Source organism: Strix aluco, chromosome Z (assembly GCF_031877795.1).
Source record: "Strix aluco isolate bStrAlu1 chromosome Z, bStrAlu1.hap1, whole genome shotgun sequence".
Lineage (NCBI taxonomy): Eukaryota > Metazoa > Chordata > Aves > Strigiformes > Strigidae > Strix > Strix aluco.
Genome location: NC_133971.1, coordinates 23,459,944 through 23,484,910, shown reverse-complemented (window position 1 = coordinate 23,484,910; position 24,967 = coordinate 23,459,944). Strand labels below are relative to the sequence as shown.

General features: G+C 42.5%; 1 protein-coding gene across 1 annotated transcript in view; it reads right to left on the bottom strand.

Moving 5' to 3' along the window:
* KIAA1958 (KIAA1958 ortholog) overlaps nt 1-24,967 on the bottom strand; it is a 60,307-nt gene that overhangs the window by 6,237 nt on the left and 29,103 nt on the right. Inside the window, exon 2 of the mRNA XM_074812681.1 lies at nt 21,209-22,478. Within this exon, the coding sequence (XP_074668782.1) occupies nt 21,209-22,361 (1,153 nt within the window). The 5' untranslated portion in view covers nt 22,362-22,478. The remainder of the gene's footprint in view (nt 1-21,208; nt 22,479-24,967) is intronic.

The following is a 24,967-nucleotide window of genomic DNA, read 5'->3' as shown; positions in this document are numbered from 1 at the left end:
GCAGAAAAACAAATTCTGGAAATAACTTTATATTGCTCTATAAGGCTATACTCAAAGGTCCTTACAATCAGTGACATATCCAACCGCAATATTCAGATGCTACCACTATGAAGGTTGTTACTGACAGCTGATTTTTGGGCTGATCATAAGATAAACATAAAAAAGAAAAGCTTTTTACATCTAAGTGATGTGTGTACTTAAGGACACTTTTCTTGGCATATGCTAAAATCTGTCTGTACAAGGATGCAGACTACAAACACATAGGTGGAACTGTCCTTATGAATGTGATTAACCTTAATGGTTTTAGAAAATGAACAGCAAACACAAAGAAGGAAAAATTCAATTATTTGACTATTTTCTGCAATTGTGAGTAAAACATTCTTTTTTCTCTGTTCCACTTAATAAGCAGGAGAGGAGAAAAAAGCAAGTTCTTTTTTGTTCTATCTCATTGCAAAACCCATATATTTTGGTGTCCTTTCACCAGTGCCATCGTAACACTCATCAGGTGTTTCCCACCCAACATACACACTACGAAGCGGTATGTGATCAGGTGAAGATCCTACTGCCTCTCTGTCATTCAGGCCAGGCCATGTAGCACACCCATGGTTTGCAGCAGTGCTCAGATGCTTGCTCCTTAGGCCCACTCTGCCCTGCAAGCCTCTTAATGGAGGAGGCAGCAGGGAAAGAAAGGTGGCTCTACCTCATTTCCTAGTCTACCTGCAATGTTTCATGTGGTGCAGAAACGTTGGTGCACAGCTGGGCAGCTTCCCCTTCCACCCATCTACAGAGTGACTCTGAGGAGAGTTCATCCCATTGATATAGGTATATTAAGAAAGTTAAGCATAACTGTAAAATAGTTAGCTATAGTAAACTTAAATTGTACTTTAAACTAAAATTCCTTTAAGCTGTAAAAGCAAGGCATTTCTGAATTGTAAAACAAGGAACACAAGCATACATAAATAAAGATGGGGGCCCCAAGGACAAAGGACTGGGGCCTCTGACACCCGGAGATGGAGGACATCTGCATACCTGGAGATGGAGGACACCTGCACCCCCGAAGACGAGGGACACCTGTGATTTGCAACACAAAGGATGACTCCCCATTCAAGGATATGCATCACACATCAAACACGAGAACCAAGGAAGATAGCACTGCTCAAGGATGCGCATCATATCATGTTTCGGTAAGATGGAGGAAAGCATGACAATGTTGATACATTTATGGCCTAAGCGGATGACATCAATCTCAAGGATACACATCACGTCTCAGATAAGACAGAAGAGACTGTTGATACAGAAATTCTAGGACTAATTACACATCATTATGAATATGTATGTTTGTATTGTAAGACCTCGTGAATATGTATGAGATACCTGCATTTAAGTCGGGGTTTCACTGGCTTAAGGTGTGCATGTTTGGTGGAGAGATCCCCCATGCACCCAGCGCTGAAATAAAGAATGCCTGCTTTCTAACACTCTGACTTCTGAGTTTTAGAGAGTTCTTCTCCGACCGACTTTTACGGTATCACCATCACCTCCATACCACAGCTGCATACAGAGGCACAGGGAGTGACTTGCTTCAGGACTTGCCAGCAGGCCAAAAACAGGGCTGAGTTTATATCCCTGGGGACCAGATCCTGGGTCTTCACTGCAAGGCATCCACTGCATCCATAGCACTCAGTGAAACCTATTAAGAGGGGTCCTCAAGCCCTCTGTAAAACACAGAGAAGCAGAGGGTCTGCAGCTGAGGCCTCTGGAGGCTTCTGCAGCCACGAAAAATGCAGCCACAGAGCACTGAGATTTGCTTGAACTGTGCTTAAGGAGAAAAAGAAAAGGTCACCAGCCTGTTTCAGAAACTGGTTTTAATATTGATGTCAGTATCAAAGAGCTCCTAGCAGCCTGCAGTGAAGTCTCATGCTTTAGGCAATGTATAGGATAGATCCTTTTATTATGGCTAGATGCAGGCTGGAAATAAAGAGACACTGATGTTTGAAGCTCTGAAACAAACATTTACTCTGGTACCTTGTTCACTGCACCCACCACCACTTATTATAGCACTGTGTAAGTAATCAGTGCTTTGACTGACAGCCCACATTTTAAATACTGTTTCAATATAAACAGCACATATACAGCTCAGTTTTACACGTCATCAATCACTACTTCTTAGAGGATAGCCTGTCACAACACAGAAGTGACACTCAGTCATTTATGTTATGGCATCTTTCCTTAATCTGCAAAGGGAATTGCCGCATCTGCAGCTAACAGTTATAAAACCCATGCTGAATTAAAGATGCCCTGAAGTTGCATGAGCAAAACAGTATCCCAGAAACACTGCATTCCTGCGGTGCTGGGGTGTGTTACTCCACAAGGCAGGTGGAAGATGTTAAAGATAATGGGTCAGCTTCTCATCCAGCCACATCAGGAGAGCTACATCAATTTTGACTGTAAATCCAGCCTGCAGTAGTAGTGGATTATTCTCTTCCTTATGAGACTGTTCAAAATCAGGGATATCTCATAGCATGGGATGACTGCAGGGAGGCAGTGAGACCCAATGGACGGAGTCTGAGACAGTCAAAGTCATCAGATGTCAGCTGAGCCACTGTTATCATTTGCATATGCTTTTCACCCACAGCAAAAGCAGATGATGCAGTTGAGCCTAACTTAACTTAAGACAGCTCTTTATAGCCTAGGATAGCTGAGGAAGGAGACATAATTCTTCATGTCATTAAAGTCTTACTTCTTCATTTCAATAAGGAGATTTCATAGTGCTGAAAGAAACCATATAATCCACCTCCCACTACCATGGAAACATAAATTGTATCCAGGCATGCTTTTAATACTGCTGAATTTTGTGTTTCTTGCTAATTTCATAACCTTATTCTCTATTATTGTGGTGGTTGACCCTGCCCAGCACCTAAGGACCTCGCAGCCACTTGCTCACTCCTCATCCCAGAGGGACAGGGACGAGAATAGGAAGAGCAAAAGCAAGAAACCTGTGAGTCAAGCCAAAGACAGTTTAATAACTGAAGAGGAAAAAGAAACCCAACTGGCAAGTGATGCAAAGGCAATCACTCACCACCTCCCACAAGGGAGACCAATGCCCACTCAGTCTTTGAGCAATGCCCACCTCCCTGAAAAAACCCTCCCTTCAGCTTTTTTGCTGAGCATGATATCATAGGGCAGGCAATATGTTGGTTAGTGTGGGCTGGTTGTCCTTGTTGTGTCCCCTCCTACCCTAGATCTAGCTGCTATGGGGACAGAGTGGGAAGAAGAGAAAGCCTCGACACTGTGCCAGTCTGCCTCATCAACAGTCAAAACACTGTCCTGTCATTAACACTGTTTTAGTCACAAATCTGAAACACAGCAGGGCATGAAGAAAGTTAACTCCATCCCAGCCAGACCCAGTACAATTACGCCATCTGAATCACCAATTAAACAGTGCCCAAGACCAAGCGCACCTTGCATCCTTTCCCTACAACCTTTGACAGGACAAGACCACCACAAAAAGTATTCTCTGGGTGCAGTCTGCAAATGGCCCTTGTGAAATACTTACAACACACCCATCTACTCTACATGTCTCTACTTTGCCTAAAGGAAATAAGCAGAAACAGAACCAAAGACTTTACCACAGTCTGGACATTTGGCATTGATTGCTTCTGCTTTAGCCACGTGGCCTTGCAACCTTGCCAGAGAAGATTAGGCTGGTGTAATGTCATTTTGTTTCTTACAAATCCACCCAGACTAACACAGAAAGAAATGCTACATAAAAGTAATTCAATCACTACAAACTCAAGACTAAAAGGCATCTCAAGTGCCATCACAGTGAAGTTTTGAAAATGTGTATGTTACAGTAAGGATCTGAGAAGCTGGGAAAACTGTTGAGGTACAAGACTTCATCACTGGGTCTGGGTATTAAAAGTGAATGTTCTTGTCCTTGGGAGCATTTCCAATATAACAGTTCCCAGATGTTTGCTTGGTCTCACCTTTTTCCTGCTGAAAATTACTGAAAACACGGGTGCGGATTGTGCTGCATTTGTGTGGCACAGTTTTTGGTAGCAGGGGAGGGGGCTACAGCAGTGGCCCCTGTGAGAAGCTTCTTGATGCTTCCCCAGCTCCAAGTCAGACCCGCCTCTGGCCAAGGTCGAGATGATTAGTGACGGTGGCTGTGCCTCTGGGAGAGGATTGGGACTTTGAGGAGGAGTTACAAGACAGACACCTGTGTGAACACTGAAATCAGTGGAAAGGTGGAGGAAGTGGGGGAGGTGTGCTGGAGCAGGGACCCCACCCTGTATCCCACGGTGAGAGGGCAGGGCCACTTCCCTGCCACCCATGGAGGTCACCAGAGGAGTAGAGACTCGCCTGCAGCCTGTGGAGGACCCCATGCCGGAGCAGGCAGCTGCTCTTCAAGGAAGCTGGGACTCTGTGGAAAGAAGTCCCCACAGTTGTAGTCTGGCACTGGGAGGACTGCAACATGCAGAGGGGAGCCATGCTGGAGCAGCCTGGGAACAGCTGCATCCTGGGGGAAGGACTCATGCTGGAGAAAGTTCATGGAGGACTGTCTCCCATGAGAGGGGAGTGATGTGGAACAGTGGGAAGAATGCAGAGGAGTGCTTCCCCCTCTCCTTTGGAGGAAGAAATGGTGGACTGACTGCACCCCCCATCCCCTGCGCCACTGGGGAGAGGAGGTAGAGATATCTGGAACAAAACTGAGCCCAGGAAGAAGGGAGGGGTGGGGGGAAGGTGAGGTTTATTTTAAGGTGTGGTAATGCTTCTCACTGTCTCATTCTGTCTAAGTGGTGGTGGTGTTAGCGTTTTGAATTAAAGTGATGTCCTTTTCCTTCCACTAACAAACCTGTTTGCTCATGACCATAATGGGTGAGCTACCCCTCTCTGTCCTTATCTCCATTCCTGAGCCTTTTGATTAATTTTTCTCTGTCCCAGCACTGGGGGGAAAGGGGTGAGTGAGTAGCTGTGTGACACTCAGTTGCACTCTGAGCTGAAACCACAACAGGATCTACATTAGTTTCATGACTACTGCAAACATAAACCTGTTTGCTCTTGGGCCTCCACTGCTCACTGTATCATCAACCCTCCAGTGTGCATGGGTTCCAAAACTAGGTAAAAGCATGAAAAGAAATCACAAAGCACTTCTCAATACAAGAGAATACCTCTGTATCAGGAAGGCCCAGAGCTGCAAATTGCTGGAGGATAGGAGGCTGGGGAGTTATATATATTCACACCCTTCTTAGTCTTCTGTAGATGTCTGTTGTTAGGCTCTGTTAGGAAGACAGATACTCTCATATTATGCTCTAATTTGTCTCAGCTAGTAAAATGGTGTGAACCAGCCAACCAAAAATTGTCATCATTGATCTATCACACGAAGCTATCCTTAATGCTTTTTCTTTGTCATAACACAACCTTCAGAATTGGTAGTGCTGTTAATCCTGTCTTACAGACTAGGAACAGAAACATAAAAAATAGAGTTGGAGATGCATTTCCTGAGGTCCTGCCCCGTCATCTGCATCACTGAACAAATGAGCTCTGGTGTTTCCTATCTGATCCAACATCGGAGTTTCATTTCCAAGAAAACAAGAACATGGCAGAAAAAGCCAGTAAAACTCACCCTACTGTGGAATCTGGGGGGTAAACTCCCAACTAAGTTTGAAAGAGTGCCGAGTAGTTTAGATCTCCCAGTTTAAATGTAGCCAAAGAGATAAAGTGACCTGGCAGAGATTAAACAGACAACCAAGTGGGAGCCAAGTGTTCCAGGCTAGCCCTCAACCATGAGATGATCCTTCTTACAGAGCAACAGCTTTCTTCTGATTTTTTCATAATGTGATCTTAACACAGCCAAGACTTAACATTATCAGCAGATATCATATTCAGGGTTGTTTTTATTTCAGCTTGCATACATACACACAGACTCCCTGAAAAGGACATAACCTCTGTAATTATGCATGGTGGAGGGAAAGGCCCTTGTGTTTACAACAGACAGATGCAGATTAATGTTCAGAGAGGGTTTGTAATGTTAATCATGCACCTGAGCTATTATTGCAAACAGCCTTAAACTCAGTTTAAGGTAGGCAATGAGATCTCAGAAGTACATTAGAAGTAAGGGGGTTTTTTGGTGGTAATCACATCACCATCCAAAGTCTTCTCTGCCTAATTTGTGTTCTGACTAGGAAAATGCTTCTGCAGCAGATCTGCTTCCACCACAATGCTTTCATTCAGGTGAAAAAGTCTACATGGTTTGAGAGACTGGAATGTCATATGACTGTCTCAAAGCTTGCTTGTGTCTGTGCAAACCTCCAAGAGAAGCTGCTGCAGCCTGTGGATTGGTCTGTGGAGTGTTTCCCAGAGAAGCGGGAGTGATTGAAGGATGCATCCCCCCACTTCTTTGCAGTTGCATTGTTGGACTCCTTAGATAAGCCTCAAAGGGGCAGACTATACCGAGCTGTCTCCATCCTGTAGCCATTTGTGACTCTACTGTGTAGGCCAGGCCCCATGCCTGCATTGCTAATGAACTGACAAGAGGCAAAGGTTCCTGCCCTGAAGCCAGATGCAACAAAACCTGTGGAACCAGAGGAAAAAAAACTAAAGGTGGGCAGATATGTTAATCAGTGGATAGGATGAACTTAAGGCAGCAGAAAATTTTGCTCAGTGTGCATCCATCATCGAAGCCAGATCCGTGTGCACCCACCACTGAAGAACTGAAGACTGAGGAGCAAGGGGACACCACTGGATCCATGGTGGTGACTATTCTTGGAGCCCTATCCCGCATCCTTGCTTTATTTCTGTCTTTTCCTTCCATTCTATCCTATCACTACCCCTCTTCACTTTTTTAATAATAAAAACCTGGTTTGGGTATACAGCGTTTGACCTCATTTGTATCTTAATCTCGCTCTTGGGATCATATCAAAACCTCCCCTGACATTGGATCAGGACAATGGTGCACACAGGTATCCTCACACTGGTGCTAAGTGCTCTCTCTTCACACCCCAGCACATTGCAGGCTAGCTCTTGCCCTTACTCTGCAGTTACTGAAAAACAGCAATATCCAATCCATGGGCCATGGCCACACACAGCCCACTAAAACAGCTAATGTAATCCACAGCCTGCTCTGAACCTCCTTTTCACCCTCTTGCAACAGGAGGGGATGGGGATCTGCAGGTAAATGACGTTCAAGTCGACAATCGCAGTAGGCAGAGGTCGAAGGCGGGGCCAAGTCATGGCAGCAGAAAGGCAGGGGGGACCCTCTGACAAATGTGCCCTCCTGGAAGCAGTGCGATAGCTCCCCTGTCAGGAGTGGCTGAATGCTACCGCTGTACCACGGCAGCCCCGAATATAAGTACTTTCTTCATACAGAAATTAAAAAGCCAACAATTGGCTTTCACGATATCACAGGAATAACCAAGGGAAAGCCATTCTTCCATCTCGCCACTGAAAAGCAAGGGTGAGGTCTCCCAGGCAGAAGTGCCTCTGAGCATTTGCAGAAACACCCTGAGATTAAGAGGCTGGGAGAGCTAAACACTTGAAGAATTATATTTTTGGCACTTTTACCATCTGGTATGGACTAACTTCCTTGGGGCAACTCCTACACACATGCAGTAGTCAAAGGCTTAAGTCAAAAATAAATATGTTGTAATGTAATTATTTCATATCCAACAATAACCCTTTCTTTAGGAAGTCCTAAGGCCAAATAAAGCACGCTTCCTATGCCATAATAATCATACTTAATTAAGCTTGGGCTTGGTGAATCAGAGTAAAAAGAGGGGGAAAACCCTGTGACTGTCTGGAAACTTTCATCAGGTTTTGACATCTAACAGCTTCTGAGCTCTGCAGGGTCAAACGATTAATTTGTTAGCTGCAGATTACTGAAGTAGAAGAAAGTGCTCCTGCATTTTTTCCTGAATTTCTGCCCTACGCATCTGATGTTGCTACTAAAACAATTACAAGTACCATGCTTCCGCTACATTAAGTCAAACTCTCTGTAGTTCAACATTTTCAGAAAAGGCTGTCATTAGCATGTAAAACCTGTAGTATGACAGAAATTAATTAAAATCCATTTATGAAGATGTTATGTTTTCAGGCAAAACCAAATTATGCTTCTATTCAGTTAACCTCCTCCAACAAAATCATCATCGAAATATTTTATAATTCTGAAAATAAAAAGCTTTAGATTCTGTCAAAGAAAAAAGGACGCAGCCTGCAAAGAAATGAGCATGGGAATATTTACACATTGGTATCTCCATGATATAAGAGTCACTAAAATAAACTATAGTCATTTGTACATTTTTTGCAAGGTACAGAATGGTCTGAGCATTGGTTTTCAGTGTGCATTCACTTTCACTACTTACACACCGCAACAGCCTGAAAGATATGAAGTGTAATTTGGCTGCTAGCAAAGTCAACAATAAAATTCACATTAATATTAATAGGACTACTGCACGATCCTCAGATGACAGAAAATTTGTAGCCATGACAAGGTATTAAGAATTTATGTCCTCCTATAACTGACTGTATCAGCCTTTTACACAGTGGATACTAGCAATCACTAATGAATTGTTCAAAACAGCAGCGCTCTAGGGACTTTGATTTGTACAAGGTTCCCTTCCTTCTCCACCTAACTGTATATGACATCTGAGATATTTCAACCCAAAGGTTCTAAAAATGCATCTTCTAAATCAAAGACATTTTAATTTGTTCAAAGTATGATCTCCACTTCACCTAGTCTGGTTTTGCCAGAGATAGTGGAGAAGTGGTCCCTGCTAGTTATACCTCATATTTCACTTCTTCCACTGAACACTTACAGTGGTATTTCTGGGATATGAGACTGTATAGTTTCCCACCTCCTTTTGAAGCTGTTCTGTGATGCACTGTGAATTGCTGCAATGCAAAATGGGATGCATTTCCTCTGTACCCCGACAGTAGGGCTACTCAGTTCATATTTACCCAGATCCCACCTCCATTTGGCACGAACAAATACACCAAACTCCAGCTCTCTCAGGCTTGCCCAACACCACAGCACTTCACAGCAGGACACTATAGCTGCTCCCTGTGGCACAGCATGGAGAAGAGCAGAAACAGAAGATATATTGCAAGACCACTAGAGAAACTTATATATCTGGTACTTAGGTGATACCCAGGGAAAATGTACTAAGCTCACAGCTGGACTGGAGTCTGCCATTTTAGATGCTTTGTTCTGAGTCAGTCACCTGGATTATAACCAAGCCTGGAACCAGCTCCAGGTCTACCTGCTCTGCCTTATCTCTCTCTCTTATTTCTATATTAGCTATTAACTTTACAGTAGGACCCTTGTATAACTGACTGCGGTTCAGGGACCCAACTCTTCACAGAGGTGAAAGACATAAAAGCCATGCTTGGAGATTTCTATACTGAAAACCTAAAAACATTAGAAAACTTTAAAAAACCCATGAAACCCCTTTCTTTGCAAAATAGTTGAAGAAAGTTTAATCAGTTATGTTCACTTCTAACACATCATTGCTCCTCTTTTAGAGCTCAGGTTAAAAAAAAAAAAAAAATCAGGTAAAGTGGTATGCTGCCGGAGGTGACAAGTGGCAAAACACTACCTAGAATGTGAAGCAATGTCAGCTTTCTGTTGAGCATGCGTCTTTGTATTCAGTCATATAATCTTCTAATAATTTCCAACTAATTTATGCCTAGCTCCACTTACAAAACTCAGAGTACTAATTCAGTTTAAGGCTAAAGACAAGAGACATTTTTTGCCGATGATTTTCCAGAATTAAGTATTTAACCCGAAGAAAATAGAATTCTTTTTTACACAGGATTTTTTAGCAACACAATGAAATATTGCCCTTTTAGAGCATGTTATTTACTTCATGATCTGTGGTAGAAGAAATTAAAGGAGTATGTCAGTGATTGTCTAATCTACCCTGAGAAGAGGAAGCTGGATGATGCACAGCAGAAGCAATGCACTCATTTTCCAAGAGGACTTGGCACCAGTCCAGAAAGTGTTGCACACATCCTCAGCAGAATATCTGTTTCTCTCCCAAATAAGTTTCCAATTCAACAAAGCATTTAAGTGCATTCTGGATTGGGGTCCCTGTATTTAAGTATATGCTTATGTAGAAAGGTAGAAATCAACTGGACTATATGTTTAGAAGGTGGAAGAGGGGCACAACTGAATAACATTTATATGTATAACATGACTTGATTCAAAAGTTGCCAAGAGGAAAAAAAAACAAGCAGAACTAATCAAAATTAAGAGAGAAAACTGTAAAGAACTGAGAAATACCTCCTTTGTCGAATTAAGCTTATCACTTAAGAATTAGTGAAGCATTAGGGAAAAAACCACAAATTATCTTGGCAAAACCCCATTTCTCTTATAATAAAATAAGCAGCTGCATTTTCCATAATGTTTCCACCTTTAAATGCTCATACAGAGAAAAACAGATTTACATGCGTAAACAGATCCTGCAAGCATGGATTGCTCAGCCAGCAACTTAACTAGTGGGCTGGTTTGCACAAAATCACAGGTATATATTTATACAGCATTTTGGAAAATTTGACACAGTGGAATTTTGTGCCGGTCTGCAGTTGCAAGCCCTGTGGAAGAATAATGAAAAACAGGACACAAATGTGTATCCTCTTACAGTTTAGTCTTCTCTTTACATGCTCCATTCAGTGTGTTCTCAGCTACAGCCTACCACAAGTTTTAATGTCATTTCATTTAAGATCTAACTTTAATAAGCATAGTTGAGAAAAGCAATGCAAGAGGTCTTGAAGGGATGAGCCAGGGCTATGAAGTTTGCCTGCTTTTGATGCCCTCCAGACAGCAGTTGAGAAGCAGAGTTGGGAAATATAGGAGGCAAATAAAGACAAGAGGGGGAGAAGGGAAATCAGAACAAAGGGATGTGAAAAAAAGAACAGCACTGAAGAGAGAGACTAAAACCAGATGAGTATCCTCATCATCTGAAATATAATTTATGTCACTTTCAGAATGAGGCAGTCTAACTGGGGCAACAAGCAGTGAAACAAATAAAGGAGTATGTAATAAATATTTTATTACATTAATCATAATAAGCTGCACTTTAAGTCTTGGCCAAAGCATGTTCTTAAATCAAGCTGAGAATGTAAGCAGTTTCAGACTTAAGAGTGTGAGGCCCACATGACTGTAATTAACATGATAAATCATGCTGTGGAACGCTCTACACAGGCTGACAGGGCTTAGTTGATATATTGCTTATTAGAGACTGCAGACATTTCTCCCTCTATTTTGTTAAAGTACCATTGGTAGTGAATCAAAAGATACCCTCTTCTGTTCTGGCTGAACTATCCACTGCAGATGTAATAGGAAACACGTCAGAAGCTTGTGCCATTGACTTCTGATAACACAGATTGCAGCACGTGCAATCCCAAAGAACTGCATTTCACTACCTTTTCTCCCACCCCAACTTTAATTTAGGAAACTACTCAAATTGCCTTGTTGCTGAGCTTGCAGTTTTATTTCTGAACTTCTCCATTTGTGACTTTGCCCAACCAGACCAATTTGCTTTTACCTTTCCACGCTGTATATTCTCCAGTATGAGTGAAGCGAGCTACAAAGGGCACAAACTCTATGAAGAGCTCACGATTTACAACCTTGCCTAACTAGTTTCAATGCACACTTATTTCCTTTATCTTCACTGGGTCAGAGGGCAGAATTTAAGGACCAGTTCTTTACACATTTCTCCAGAGAGAATGACGTGCAACACTTTTAAGTGAAACAGCTCCTGAAGTTGATTTTTTTAGTTTGCTTTTCTGTTTTGAGCCTGTTCTGAGTGTCCTCTCCTCCTCACACTCCAGCAAAAATGATGACTTTGAACTTCACTTTAACCTTTGCAAACACAACTCTCACTATATTAGGAAGGGGTGGAAGTTCAAAGATGTAAAGGTCCTACAAGGTTGGGGGAGACTCAACAGCTGGGCAGAGGCTGGAGACATGAACACAACATTTTGTAGAAAGGCCACAGACCTCAGGTGTTAGATACTCTGCTAGGCAGCTGCTCACATGCTGCTGACCAAAGAGCATACACTTTGTTCCAGACTAGCCACAGCACGTCCATGCATTTGCCAGGACAAAGAGACCCAAGAGGCACAGGAGGTGATGGAAATTCTGCACAGAGAGGAGATGAAGAGATAAGAAACACACATTGTCAGAAGCTGGGCTGCTGTTCATGACACAACTTGTTTATTTCTGTCGTTGAACACCTGTTTAAACTTACTTTATATTAGTTTAATTGCACAGACATTTAGTCACATTTTGCAGCTCTACTTGAGTAAAGTCTTTGTAAACAAATTGAGGCATTTCAAATTTTTTCTAGCTATGTACACATACAGAGAGCACACACCACATACACACCTCTTTGCTGCTCAGAATACGGCTATTATTTCCCTTCTGTAATTATGTTATCAAAATTTTCCTGTCAGGATTGCAGTATTATTTCCATAAAAATAATTTGCTTTTCTATATAGGATATGAACAATCACTTGTCCTGCTACTGAATGAGTTTATACCAAAACCAACACCAACTTATTCATATAAGAGGTAACATGGGGTATAGTTTAATGGATACAATTATGGATATATATTATACATATACAACTATTATGCACTAGTACAATAAATAGTCTTGATATATTTAACAATTGTCCCATTTACCATCACTTATACAAGTTAATTGTCAAACTAAGTTTTGAGGGCTATCTAAAATCAGGGGAGAGGAAACAGAGGCAAAAAGACACTTTATACAGACAGAAAAAAGAAATGTAAATCTGAGCATAAAGCAAAGCTTATATCAGCATACAGGTGTGAATGCTGCACTGTAACGCCAAGAGTAGTTCTTTTGTCTGTTACTGACTACACATCCAAGAAAACAAATTGAGACCCAAACAACTGCAACACTCCATTTCCCAAGAGTCAATGACAAAAAAAATCCCTATGACCTGGCACATCCACATGACTGAAGGACAGAGCTCACCGCAACCAGAAGAGTCCTCCAAGTTGTGGACAGAATTTAATTATTCCCGTACAAAAACATCCATGCTTCCGTGGCTCATTCATACTGCTATCCTTGAACAGTCACAGTAGTAAAGCAGAGATTAGGCAGATACCCACTTGAGAGAAACAGAAAACTGAAGCAGGCTATTCAAAGATCAGCGATGAATGTCCTTATCTTTCACAGGCTTCATCTTTGGGTACAGGTATGTCCTGCTTGAAATAATTCAGTAAAACAGAATATTCAGCTTTTGAACTGGGGTGATAGGACCCAAGTCAGAATATCTTAGAATCAATTTTTTCACTCTGAACAAAACAGAAGGCCAGCTTTGTTCTGTCTTTTTTTTTTCCTTAAGGACAAATCAGCAAGCAATTAAGTATTACTAATCCATAGCTGTATGTTTTCAAGCGATGTTTTCATCCTGAAGACATAGTTAATGAAAAGCAACAGACCACAGTGTCACTGCGAATCTAAAGATAATCCCAAATTTAGTCAACAGAAACACATAGAGTATTTCTGTGTGTGTGCGTGCACTTAGTGTTTAATTACAGTTAATGGGAGCAACAGGTATATGTCAGAAGCCAATGCTGCATTAATGATCAATTATTATTGATCATTAATTAATGGTCAATGTATAATTAAACACATAACAAAGCTTTCATCAGACACAACAAGATCCTCAGCACCACATTTTAGATATCATGCATGCAGGAAGCCCTGTTCCTGACTCTCACCAGGGGCAGGGGTCAGTGGAAGTCAGGAGCTGGGAACTGCTGCCTTTAACACAACATTCATGTAATCAGCAGCATCCTGCCATTTTTGCACAGCAGCATTGCTTGGCTCTAGACAAATGTGGACTCATTTGGGAAACAAAAATACAGCTCTGCCCACCCATCCATCCCAGAGACCACTAGCCACATTCAAGTTGTTCAGAACAACGAATGTCAAAAGCAGCTTTTGTGTGACCAGTCCATGTAGTGCCCCACCAAGAAAGATTCATCAGGGAAAGTAGGCATTTCAGTTTCTCTCGAGTCTCTGATTTAGTGGTGTGGTTCAACACTTCGTGGGAACAGCATGAGCATAGGCTTCATTTAAGCATACTTTATCAAAGACAGACAGATTTCAGCATGTTTCAGTGCTTCCAGGATCAGATTTCAGCAAGCACTGCTCTGTGCTGTGCCAGCCATGATTAAATATCTACCACCATCATTCTATTTTTGCTAGAAAAATCAAAACAAAAATTTGTATTCAAAATTGTTATCTTGCTTAGATAGAAAATACACAGAAATTTTTACTAATTTGTTTCATGATCAAGCAGGTTCTAAGTTCACTGCAAGCACAAAAATACAGCATGACAGAACTAGGCTCGTTAAAAGGGAAATAATTTACATATGAAGAAGATGGGAGAAATTAGAAAACACTGTGTGCTAGCTTCACAGAACAGCTTATGCAAAAGTGGCATGTCCCCATCATGGACACATACAAAAACTGTTCCTCAGGAGTTTACTGCTGCTACTAAAAGATTAGACCTTGAATACATACGTGAAATAGATCTGTAGATATATTTACTGAAGTACCAGCCTCATCCTAAGAGGAAACACTCTCAGAAAGTATCCCAACCTAAAACACCAAGTCCTGTATTCCCTTTCCATCCCTTCACCCATCCAAAGTGCCAAAGGAAAGTGCATGTCTGAGGCCTTTCCAGGGTCTGTGTCTCTTGGCCACTGGGCTGCATCTCCTTGGCAAATCATAATCTGATCATGTCTTGCCTCTTTTCTTACTTAGAAACTCACAAATCATGAGATGAAAACAGCTCCAAAATTAAACAAAGCAAGTGCAAAGACCACACAGCAAAAAAAAAGATCCCTGATAAAAAACACCATGTTAAATAATAACCACCTATTTCCTAAAAATAAAGTGATGTTCAGTACAGACTTGTCCAGTTTCCTTTGTTGCTTCCATATGTTTTCAGGACAGCTAGAACCAGCAGAGTCCTTATTTCCTTCCTTTATCGGAAAACACAATACTTTGCATGGAACAGCAGTCTGTTTAAGCCTTAAAACTGCTGGGGCCTGGCTGCAATAGATATTCCCGAGGGTACAGATTCAACTCCCTCCTAGCTACAGGCAAGCAACTTCCACAGACTGCATGGAAACTACCATTCCTCACCTGTTACAGAGGATCAATAGGCCCATGCAGCTTTTATTGCAGGAATCAACTCAAAGTCCATCCCCAAATGTCTCCCGCAACAACCTACTTTCAGCGTGAATACCCACAAATGGTTTCCTCCAAAATATGTATATATATCCTGTACCACTGCTGCCAAGAGAGATCGGTATGCTGCAGGTAGTTCTACTCAGAGAAGGTCCATAGTGAAGCGACGAAACAAGTCCTGACATCAAGAAGGGCAGCAGCCTAATCTCTTATGTGGACAGCTGCTTTGATAAATACTTAATAGTTAGGACATCAAGAAGATCACCCTCTACATGAGAAATCCACTGCTGGTCTTCAAGACTGCAAAGAGGCTGGCACAAGCCTTTTGTATCTGGAAGGAATTTCCACTAAAGAAAATACATGTGGAATACTGAAATGGTGATAAATACATTTTTAAGTACAGTGAAAATCTAAAGATGTGGCAATACTTGATGAGCCTTCATTTTAGTGTTCTCCTGCAAGAATTAGTCACTTGATAAACGCTTCTTGTAGGAACAGCTTCATAAAACATACTCTTGTATTAGAATTATTAGCACTATGGTTTTATAATTTTTTTGGATTGTCATGCTATATACCCAATGATAATGATGAGTACTTTGCCAAGGCTGAATTTGTCCTTTTTACAAACCTGTCCTGCATTTAAACAGAACTCCCTTACAGTATTGTAAAGGTAAGTTATATCAGCCACATTACCAGAACTTCTGGAATAAAGCCCCCCATAACATTAGTTTATAATTTAACAGTATTTGGACACAGATAATTAAGGGTGGGAGTGGGCTGGCAAATCAATGCTGCAAGATCAGAAGGCAGTGACAGTGCAGGAGGTGCTTAATGAACTCAGCTTCCTTTTTCTGTTTAAAACTATAATGATCTAATACTATGCTTCTAAATAAGTCAGCCCTTGAAACAAAAAAGTACTATGCTTGTTGTATTTATGTATCTCAGCACTTATTTTTAGTTCAGCTACTAGAGCAAGTACAGATACTAATTATGGGACCTAAAGAGTCACCAGTGGACTCTGAACTTTAGTCCAAAGAGACTGTTTCACCCCTACATACATATAATTGTTTGCTTGACCACATTCAGCAGCATATGTCCCTGGAGGCAGGCTTCAGCAGTCACTTCAGCCAGAAGTCATCAATCTTTGTACGTGAATTACAAACACATAGACCAATCAGCGATTATTTGAGTGTTTCTAACTTACTTTTGACATGATTGCTTGCCTTGTGTTACATTCATTCCTGGCACAGTTCCACTGGACTTGGAAGAATTACAGCAGGGATTAATTTGGCCTTTCTGTATGTATGGCTGATGCTTTATATACCTCTAAAAAAAGACTTTTTTTTTTTTGCACTTCTTTGAAATGTGCTAGCTGACATTTTTTTTCCCTTTCAGTATAAACAGTGATTTAGGAGTTTAGGCTAAACCTAGTCAAAATTGGCAATTTATGAGGTGTGGGGGACTTCTTTCTCCTCACTCTTGTAACATTTTGATGCTCATCTAACAGCTCCTAATCTGAGTCTTACAATCACACAAGGATCTCAGCTCTCACTTAACCCCACACAATTGTGAGGGGTGGTGGTAAAGGGAGACATCCTAAGCCTTTTGACTGCAGAAAAATAATTTAAAATATCCCACCTAAAAGCTCTACATTAACACCAGACAAACCCCAGATGCACTGGGTCATGTTCAGACCTGGAATCTACAGGGATATCCACACTGCAAGCAGGGCAAGAGTGAACCCATGTTGGGTGCCAATCATGAAAAGCTGCAATTGCTGTTCACACATTCCCATGATGAGAGCACAGGACCAGAACTAGATCTTTGCCCAAGTCACCAGGCTAAGGTGATCACCACACACTGATCTGGGATCCTGACATACCAGCTACAGAAAAGAAAATAACAGGGGGATCTCAGAGCAGAGGTGAGAGTCAACAAGGCTACAATACTGCCCTCAGCACAGACCAGGGCACCATCCATCACAGCATGCATTCAGCTACCAACACCGTTCGATAACCACGGCAGAGGGACAGTGTGCAGCATGCTCACTAAGGAAGCAGTGGTGCTTGGGGACAACATGTTTCCCTTCCAAACTCTGTAAATGCCTGTACACATAAGACATAATGCAGCCTGGCAAATTCAGCGATGTATAATGCACGATGGCATTGTGATGGTACCCACAGAATATGATTTGCCACATCTGACAGAAGCAACAACCCTAATCACTTCATTTACAGGACTTTTTATTTTGCATTTCTACTCACTACTCTTTGCATTCTGCACATTTTGTACATATGTATTTGACATTTTTAGTGTATCCTTATGGAACTCTTTGCCCCTATATTTATAGTGTTGGACCAGAGATGTCTTGCTGCAGTGTCTTGTTAATCCAAAGTACATCTTCACCCTTAGTGTTCAGGTGGAAAGTGAGTATCTTCGTAAGTACTTCAGCAGTTCTGCTCTACAAAGCAAGTCCTACCTCTCAGAATCAAAGCTTGCCTTCCTACACAATAAGCTCTATCCTGCTTTGAGCCATAGTCCTCCTCCATATCCTTCTGCACCAGATCTTTTCCATTCATGATTTCAGATGTTCAAATATCACTAATTTCTCTAGGCTGCGTTGTACTGCAATCTAAACCAACATGTTACTTACCTTCTATCTTCACTGATCTGACCTACCTTGCCCTTGCTGGTTCTGACATAAACACCAGACCAAGTAGTAGCACAACAGAAAGCCAAAAGAGAGTGTTTGGGAAGTAGAAGTTGCAGAAATTCCCTACTCTCCACCACTGCAAAAATCTCTCTCCTATCAGATGTAGGTCCTCTCATTTTTTCAGCTTGATTTTCAGCTAATTTGTTCATTCTTGAAGGTTTTGTTAATAAGACAATCCAAAAAGTCACAGATGAATATCCACTTATTAGGGATGAAGTTTAACAAAAAATAATTTGGTATATTCCACAATGCTTAGATGGAGACCTGAACTTAACCGAAATCAGTGTCTAACTTCACTGAATCTTCACAGGGATGCCACTTCACCTTTAAGACACGAAAACCCTTTTCCCTGCTTACAAATTCACTTGCCACAGTTAAAGAGTAAAAGAGAAAAAAGAAAGAAATGTTTGAAAGAGAAACTCATCCAAAAGTATCATGTGGCTTAAACTGGCCTAAGCTAACATAACATTGAGATTTCTGGTTTCATGGAAAATCTCAAACTTTCATGACCTATGAGATCATCACGCATAGAAACTATCAGCTGTGTCTGATACAAATGCAAGGCCATGTGACTTATGCTAAAACTCAAAAGTAGTATTTCTTGATAGTTGGATCGCACCCTTTAATCATAAAACTTACCATTTAAGGCCTTAGTCCTGCAAAGATCTCAAACATACAACCAGTTCTAATGGGACCAGGAGCTAGGTTTCACATATTTTAAAAATTAAGCAACACTTTGTAGGGGATAAGGCAGAATTTAAATTCCCTGCTTACGTTCAGCTGCACCTTTGTATGTTCGTCAAGCATCCACTGAATCTACAAACAAACAAAAGCTCTAGGCTCCTTGGTATAATTATTTTCTGCCTTTTTTAACGTAAGAATTATACTCAACCTTGTTTCTCTCCATTTAGGACAGAAGCATTTTAACATAAGATAGGTAAACATCCTCTTGTAGTTCAATATTGCTCAAAATTTATATATCATTCACTACTTCCAGTGCATTAGTCTTTGTTAAGAAACAATGCAAGGAAATCACTGTACATGAGCCGTCATCCCACTAGTCTTTAATCCAACCTCCACATTTTATCTGTAAGAATCTGCTATGCAGAACTATGCATTTGTAATAAATTCACTTGCCAACATTGCCCACTTCTCTGCAATTTGACGATTAATGCCAGTACTGCTTTCCCAAAGGAGCAGGCTCTGTGGAAATAGGAGACTTCACTGAAGTGAATACCAAGTTTTAGTCACATGCCAATCATTTTACCCTAGTTAAGATGCAGCTACCTCTGAGTACAGCAACAGCATATTATAACAACACTATACCAGGCTGAGGAGAGGAACTGCATAACACTGAGAACAACACAAGAAATAGAAGTACTGAGAACAGGAGGTTTTGAGGATTGATTTACGCAGTAGGTGTAAATCTTGATGCAATCCCACTTTGTCCTCACAGTGAGACGCTAGACATGACCAATCCTGCTCTGGAAACTATGTAAGTGTGAAAATATATGCTGTGTCCATTTTTGTAAGGTTTAGCCCTAAGCAGTAACAAGTGCTAACCTTGTTAGGCTTTTGAAGATCTGGCAAAAAGTTTGAAAGAGTTTGGGTTTTTTAATTAATATGTTAAAAGTAAATCACTCTCTTAGATAATACACACCTACACGGACAAATTCTGCCTAGGCTTGTATTCTGTTGCCCCACCTTGCAAGTTTGAGACTGAGCAAGTTGCAGAGGCAGGTTGGTAGAAACCAACTCTAGTATATACAGCAGTAATATGCTATAAACTGAGGAATGCAGAATAAGTAGGTTTACCACGCAATTTGGATTGACATCAGGCATCCCATCTCTCTCATTTACCTGAGTAGAGTCAGTTCTAAACCAGATGGCGTTTGGTAAGGGAGTTTCCATAAGGGATGGTACATGACAGGACTACTGTAAAGTAACATCTCAAAGATGCAGCCATGCAGAAATAGGTCCCAAAGGAGAATTTGCTTTGCTGTAACTAAGACAATTATCATCCTTTCTAATGCTTAGGGGAGTTTTACTTAGCAAAACTGGGTATTTAACTTTGCCCACTGTTTTATCTGGCAACAACATCTGTATGCTCTTGTCAATTAATAGATTTACTAACGTTCAACCAGGTTTCAGGATATCTAGGTTGAAGTATCATCCAGGCTGTTGAAGTCATTGGTTTTAGCACTTACAGCAACTGTCACAGGGACTGCATATAGGTAATTCGTTCCCCCCTCCACTGTCTGGCTCTGCTCTTACTAGACACTACTAGGCTGAGCCAGCAAAGGAGCAGATGGAGAACTCGCTCCTGCCCTAGCCTCCTTGCATGGCACCACATACCAGCTAGAGGAGCAAAACCAGCACTGTCTGCACTCAAGTCCAGAGGGAGCTGGTGACTCTGCTTAAGAAACAGATTTCCTCCTGCTCCAGAAGGCCTACATCCAATACTGAGTTATTCTGCACATAGAATAATTATTCAGCAGAAGTATGCTGTTTTAACATGCTCTTTATCCAATAATGTTGATCTGTTTGTGCCAATTCTCACTGCTTTGGCAGCAGTGGGAAATGAAAAAAATGAAGGACCCAGGATATGAGAACTTCCATTGATAACAGGGGAAAAAAAATTATCAATTTTGTCTCTTGGATTAAAGTTTGTTATCAATTTCATGGTTAAGGTTGTGGTTCTTCTCATATGTGCAGGCTGCTCTGATTTACAGGTCAGGGAAAACACTTAATAAAGGTTTCTAGAAGTGCAAACCTCTCTCCAGGTGCTCTCCTTGTGCCCCTTCATGTCAAACATCACTATTCCTACAGGGTGAAGGCAACACCCAACTCCCACCTCTAGGCTCCGCTGGCTGAGACCGTTTGCTGCTGGTTCATCAAAAGAGTGCACAGCCAGCTTTCATGTCCTCCCCGCCCCATGCACAGCAAGATAGCTGCATGCCCCCTCCCATGACACAACTGCACCCAAAACCAGATCCACAAACCTGTCCTAAAGAAGTGCTTTCCCTATGGCAGCAGTACACTTTCTCATGGGGAGTGCTCCTGGCCTTTGCTCAGTTGAGAAGTCTTTCAACCACTCTTCCAAATAGGGGGTGATTTCTCCATCTACTGGCTTACAAGCCAGCAGGATCAGGGCACCCTCCTGCAATACAGCACCTCCTCCCTGGCTGACCCTTTGCCAAGCCATGCCCAGGGGGCCACCCACAAAACACCACCACCCCGTAACTCCCGCCCAGCATCCTACCTGGCATCGACTGCACCACTGACTCGGTGGTGGTGGTGGAGGCAGCATGGGGCTGCTGCTGACTGGAGCTGACCTCAGGCTCAGTGCTCACCGAGGGCGAGCTGTCCGCCTCGCTGCCCAGGAGCAGTTGTGGGGCAGGTGGGAGGGTGTCCTCAGCAGCAGGTGGCTCCTCCTGACCAGGCAGCTGCAGGGCTGAGAGGGGGATGCTGATGGGTTTCCCGGCAGCAACGGCAGTATTGGAGCTTGTGGCTGGCACCTGCAGGGCAGCCACGGGGCTACCTCCTGCCCCCCGTGCCAGGGAGGCCAGGGGGCCCCGGGACAGCATCTGTGCTGTCAGCCGGGGCAAGGTGGCAGGGGAGGCAGAGCGGTGCTGTGGGTCAGGGTCAGGGCCCATGGCGGGCTGGGGCAGGGCCCTAGCAGGGCCCGGGCAGGAAGGGCCAGCCTGGGCCTGTGGCTTGGGTGTGGGCATCTGTGTCAGGGCCAGGGCCGGCCCGTGGGCACCAGCTGTCAGCTCAGCATTGGCCACTATGTAGTAGTCTTCAGGAAGCTCTTGCTTGATCTTTTTGGTGAATGCCTCACTATCGCTCTCGTCAGTAGCCTGGGCCTGGGCACTGGTGGGCACACTGCTGGTCAGCCGCTTACGGGGGCCAGTGGGAGCCCGGTGGGGGTGCGGCTCGAAGTCGCTGTCTTCGTCGGTGACAGAGGACTCGCAGACCATGTCGAAGACGGTGGACTCATCCTCATACTCCTCCCCAGGCTCACCCATCTCTGATGGCTCGCTGAAGTAGTAGTCACAGGACTCACGAATGCGGGTATATTCCAGCTTGGTCTTCCCCAGCCGGCTTGGGTAGCGCTCCAGGGAGCTGGTCTGTGTCTCTGAGGACACCCCCATCATGCTGGGGCTGTCAGAGTTGAAGCTGCGGCTGTCCTGGAAGCAGATGCGCTCCTGGGAGCCAGCCCGGCAAGTGGCAGCCAGGGGCCAGTGGTAGGCATGGCCGGCACTACAGCCCCACATGGCTGTCAGGTTGCCATGGTTCCCCTCAGAGAGCAGGTGCTTGAGGTTGGGGATGAGGCTGCAGATGGTCCCGTGGCTGTGGGCCCAGCTCACCAGCTTGGAGAGATTTTCAGAGGAGGTGTGAAGGCAGTCCTCCATGGTACAGGATCAACAGTGCCTCGCCACTGGAAAGTCAGCTGAAGACACGGTTCAGATCACAGATAGGGTCCTGGCACTCAACAGTCACGTGCTGCAGCAAGCATGAGCTTGACTCGCCTGCAAACAGAGAGCAAAACCCTGCTCTTCAGCACTCCCAAAGCAAGACCACATTTGCATGGGCAAGTGAAATATTGTAAGCTCAACTAAAACCCATTTCACTCATCTCATGCGTTCCAAAACACATTTCTCAAAACAGCGTCTGCTTTTACGTGGCCTCATTCCTCATTCTGCCTGCAAATAATCTGCCTTTAAACCCAAGGGAAGGAATATCACTGCAACACACAACTAAAATAAAACAGCTTTTTAAACAAGACAGTTCGGTATCAGTGACAACATGATTTGAAGCTTAAATCTCTGACAAAATGCAAATGTAGCCCAAAAGACGGTGATTGTGTCTTCATATTTAGGAAATCCAAATAAAATCTTAAAACATACAATTCATTTTGAACACCAGGTTGGCAATCAAGCACCAACTCAAGACACTCCCTCTGCACCTGATGAAGCTTTGACATTTTACATCATTTATGCACCTTTCTCAAATGTAGCAAATATCTCCTTTTCAACTGAATTTAAGAGGCATCAAAATGAAGGCCAGAAACTTTAGTTTTCAATTTAAGGAAAAAACAAACAAGTTCACCCTTCACTGTGCTATACTGAGTCATCAGTTGTCCAAAGGCTTAGAGACACTTAAGGCACCTGCAAGGTTTAAGTTGTAACCTTCCTTAAACTGAGAGTTAACCTTTTGCTCTTATCACATTGTCTATTTTCCCAGATCTAAATCACGATTCTCTTCAAGAAAAACATGTGCCATTTTCATCAGAACTATTTAGAAATTTGCAGCACAAGGCATGGACCTTTGGGCCCAAAGCCATGAATTCTACAGTATTTCAGGTAAAAAAAGATACAAAATCTATCACATGTTCATCTTTTCCAGCTAGGAACTGCTTCCTGCCCACACTGTACAACTATTTTCCAGGCAAGGTCTCATCCCACACAAGATGGCAAGCCCTCAACTTCTCAGGACTTCAGTGCTAGGACTTTCTAGGAGAACTTGCAGCTGTTTCTCTCATCCACATTTCTTTTACCACCATAAAAAAAGACAATGAAACATGATGCAGGAGATGCTTCATTTGTTTAAGTAAATAGAGGGGAAAAGTAGGAAAAGATAGAGTAAATTTGAAGATTAACCATTCTTTCAGTAAACAAAGAAGAGCAAGGAATTGTAACATAACTCAGCTAAATAGTGAAACTGTTTACAGGTAACTTCTTGGACTGTAGCTTTCTTTTCCCTGAGTGGTTTACCAAGTTATCTTGTATCAAAATTCAACAATCTGAGTAGTAACCTTCTGTATATAAGCATGGCTATAAGGTGTCTCTGGAATTAATGACACAGGGCTTAGTTACTGCTTCAAACAGTGCACTGCTGGGGCTGAGGGACAAGCAGCTGTGGCAGCCCCAGACATTGTGCACTGGACTGACAGACCCAGGCTGAGCTGAAACAAGGCTCCTGGGCCATGGGCAGGGCGTGGGTGGGGGTCCCAGGGCAGGCTGAGCAGTACTATTAATGCCCACGGGTGCCCTTAGGGCAAAAAATTAAGCTTGCAGTGGGAATGCTCAGCTTGTATATATCTGTTGGCCTCTCATATTGTATCTAAATTATCTGTTACTGTAAGCAGTTATTCACAGGAACATTTGCTATTAATAATTATTTTTCATCCAGTGTTCTACATTCCACACATTTCCAGATTTAAGCTGCAGCCAATGCCCATTTTCCTGTTATCCAAGTATTGTATTACTTAACTACTGCAATAACATTTTTTTTTCCCCTTAACCAAATGAGATATTCAAATGTCTGTATAATCCTAGAACAATGATCGCATTGAGAAAGATGGCACAAACCAGTTTTCGCACAGATCCCACTGCTAGGATACTGGACTCCTCAGTAGTCCATTTCTGAGGTGGGAAATTATTACCCCCTACTGTAAAGATCCTCAAGGACCGTGGATTAAATAGATCAAAGTCTAATGTGAAGCTCTAGCTGACTTCAACACATCCAGGTAACTCAGACTTCAGAGGTCTGTAGGAAAGTCAGCTCTTCACAGATGGACCCCAACACATAGTCCTCACCCAGGGTCCTCACTATTATTAATACAGAACTGAACAGTCTTTCTTTACACTATTGTCTTACTTTTAAAAATGAAGGTTATTTGAGTTGCTGAAGATCAGTAATAAGAGCTCAAAATTTCATGGTTGCTGGGCACAGTCTGGGCTGAGAATGTTTTGAGGTTACTGCTCAGCTAAATTAATAGGGATTAAATGTATGTTTATATTTCTCTAACAATATCCATGTTTCCTATCTCACCAGCTGTTACCTGCTAGAGGTCACTTTTTCAGATAAGGGATCACATCTAATATAATTTCAATTTGGTAAATATATTTTTAAAATTATTAATCACCTAAATGGAACTTTTTTCATTAAAGTAACCAAGGGATACCAAAGAAACTGCAGCACCATCAGATGATAGCAAACTCTGAGTGTCTCTCCT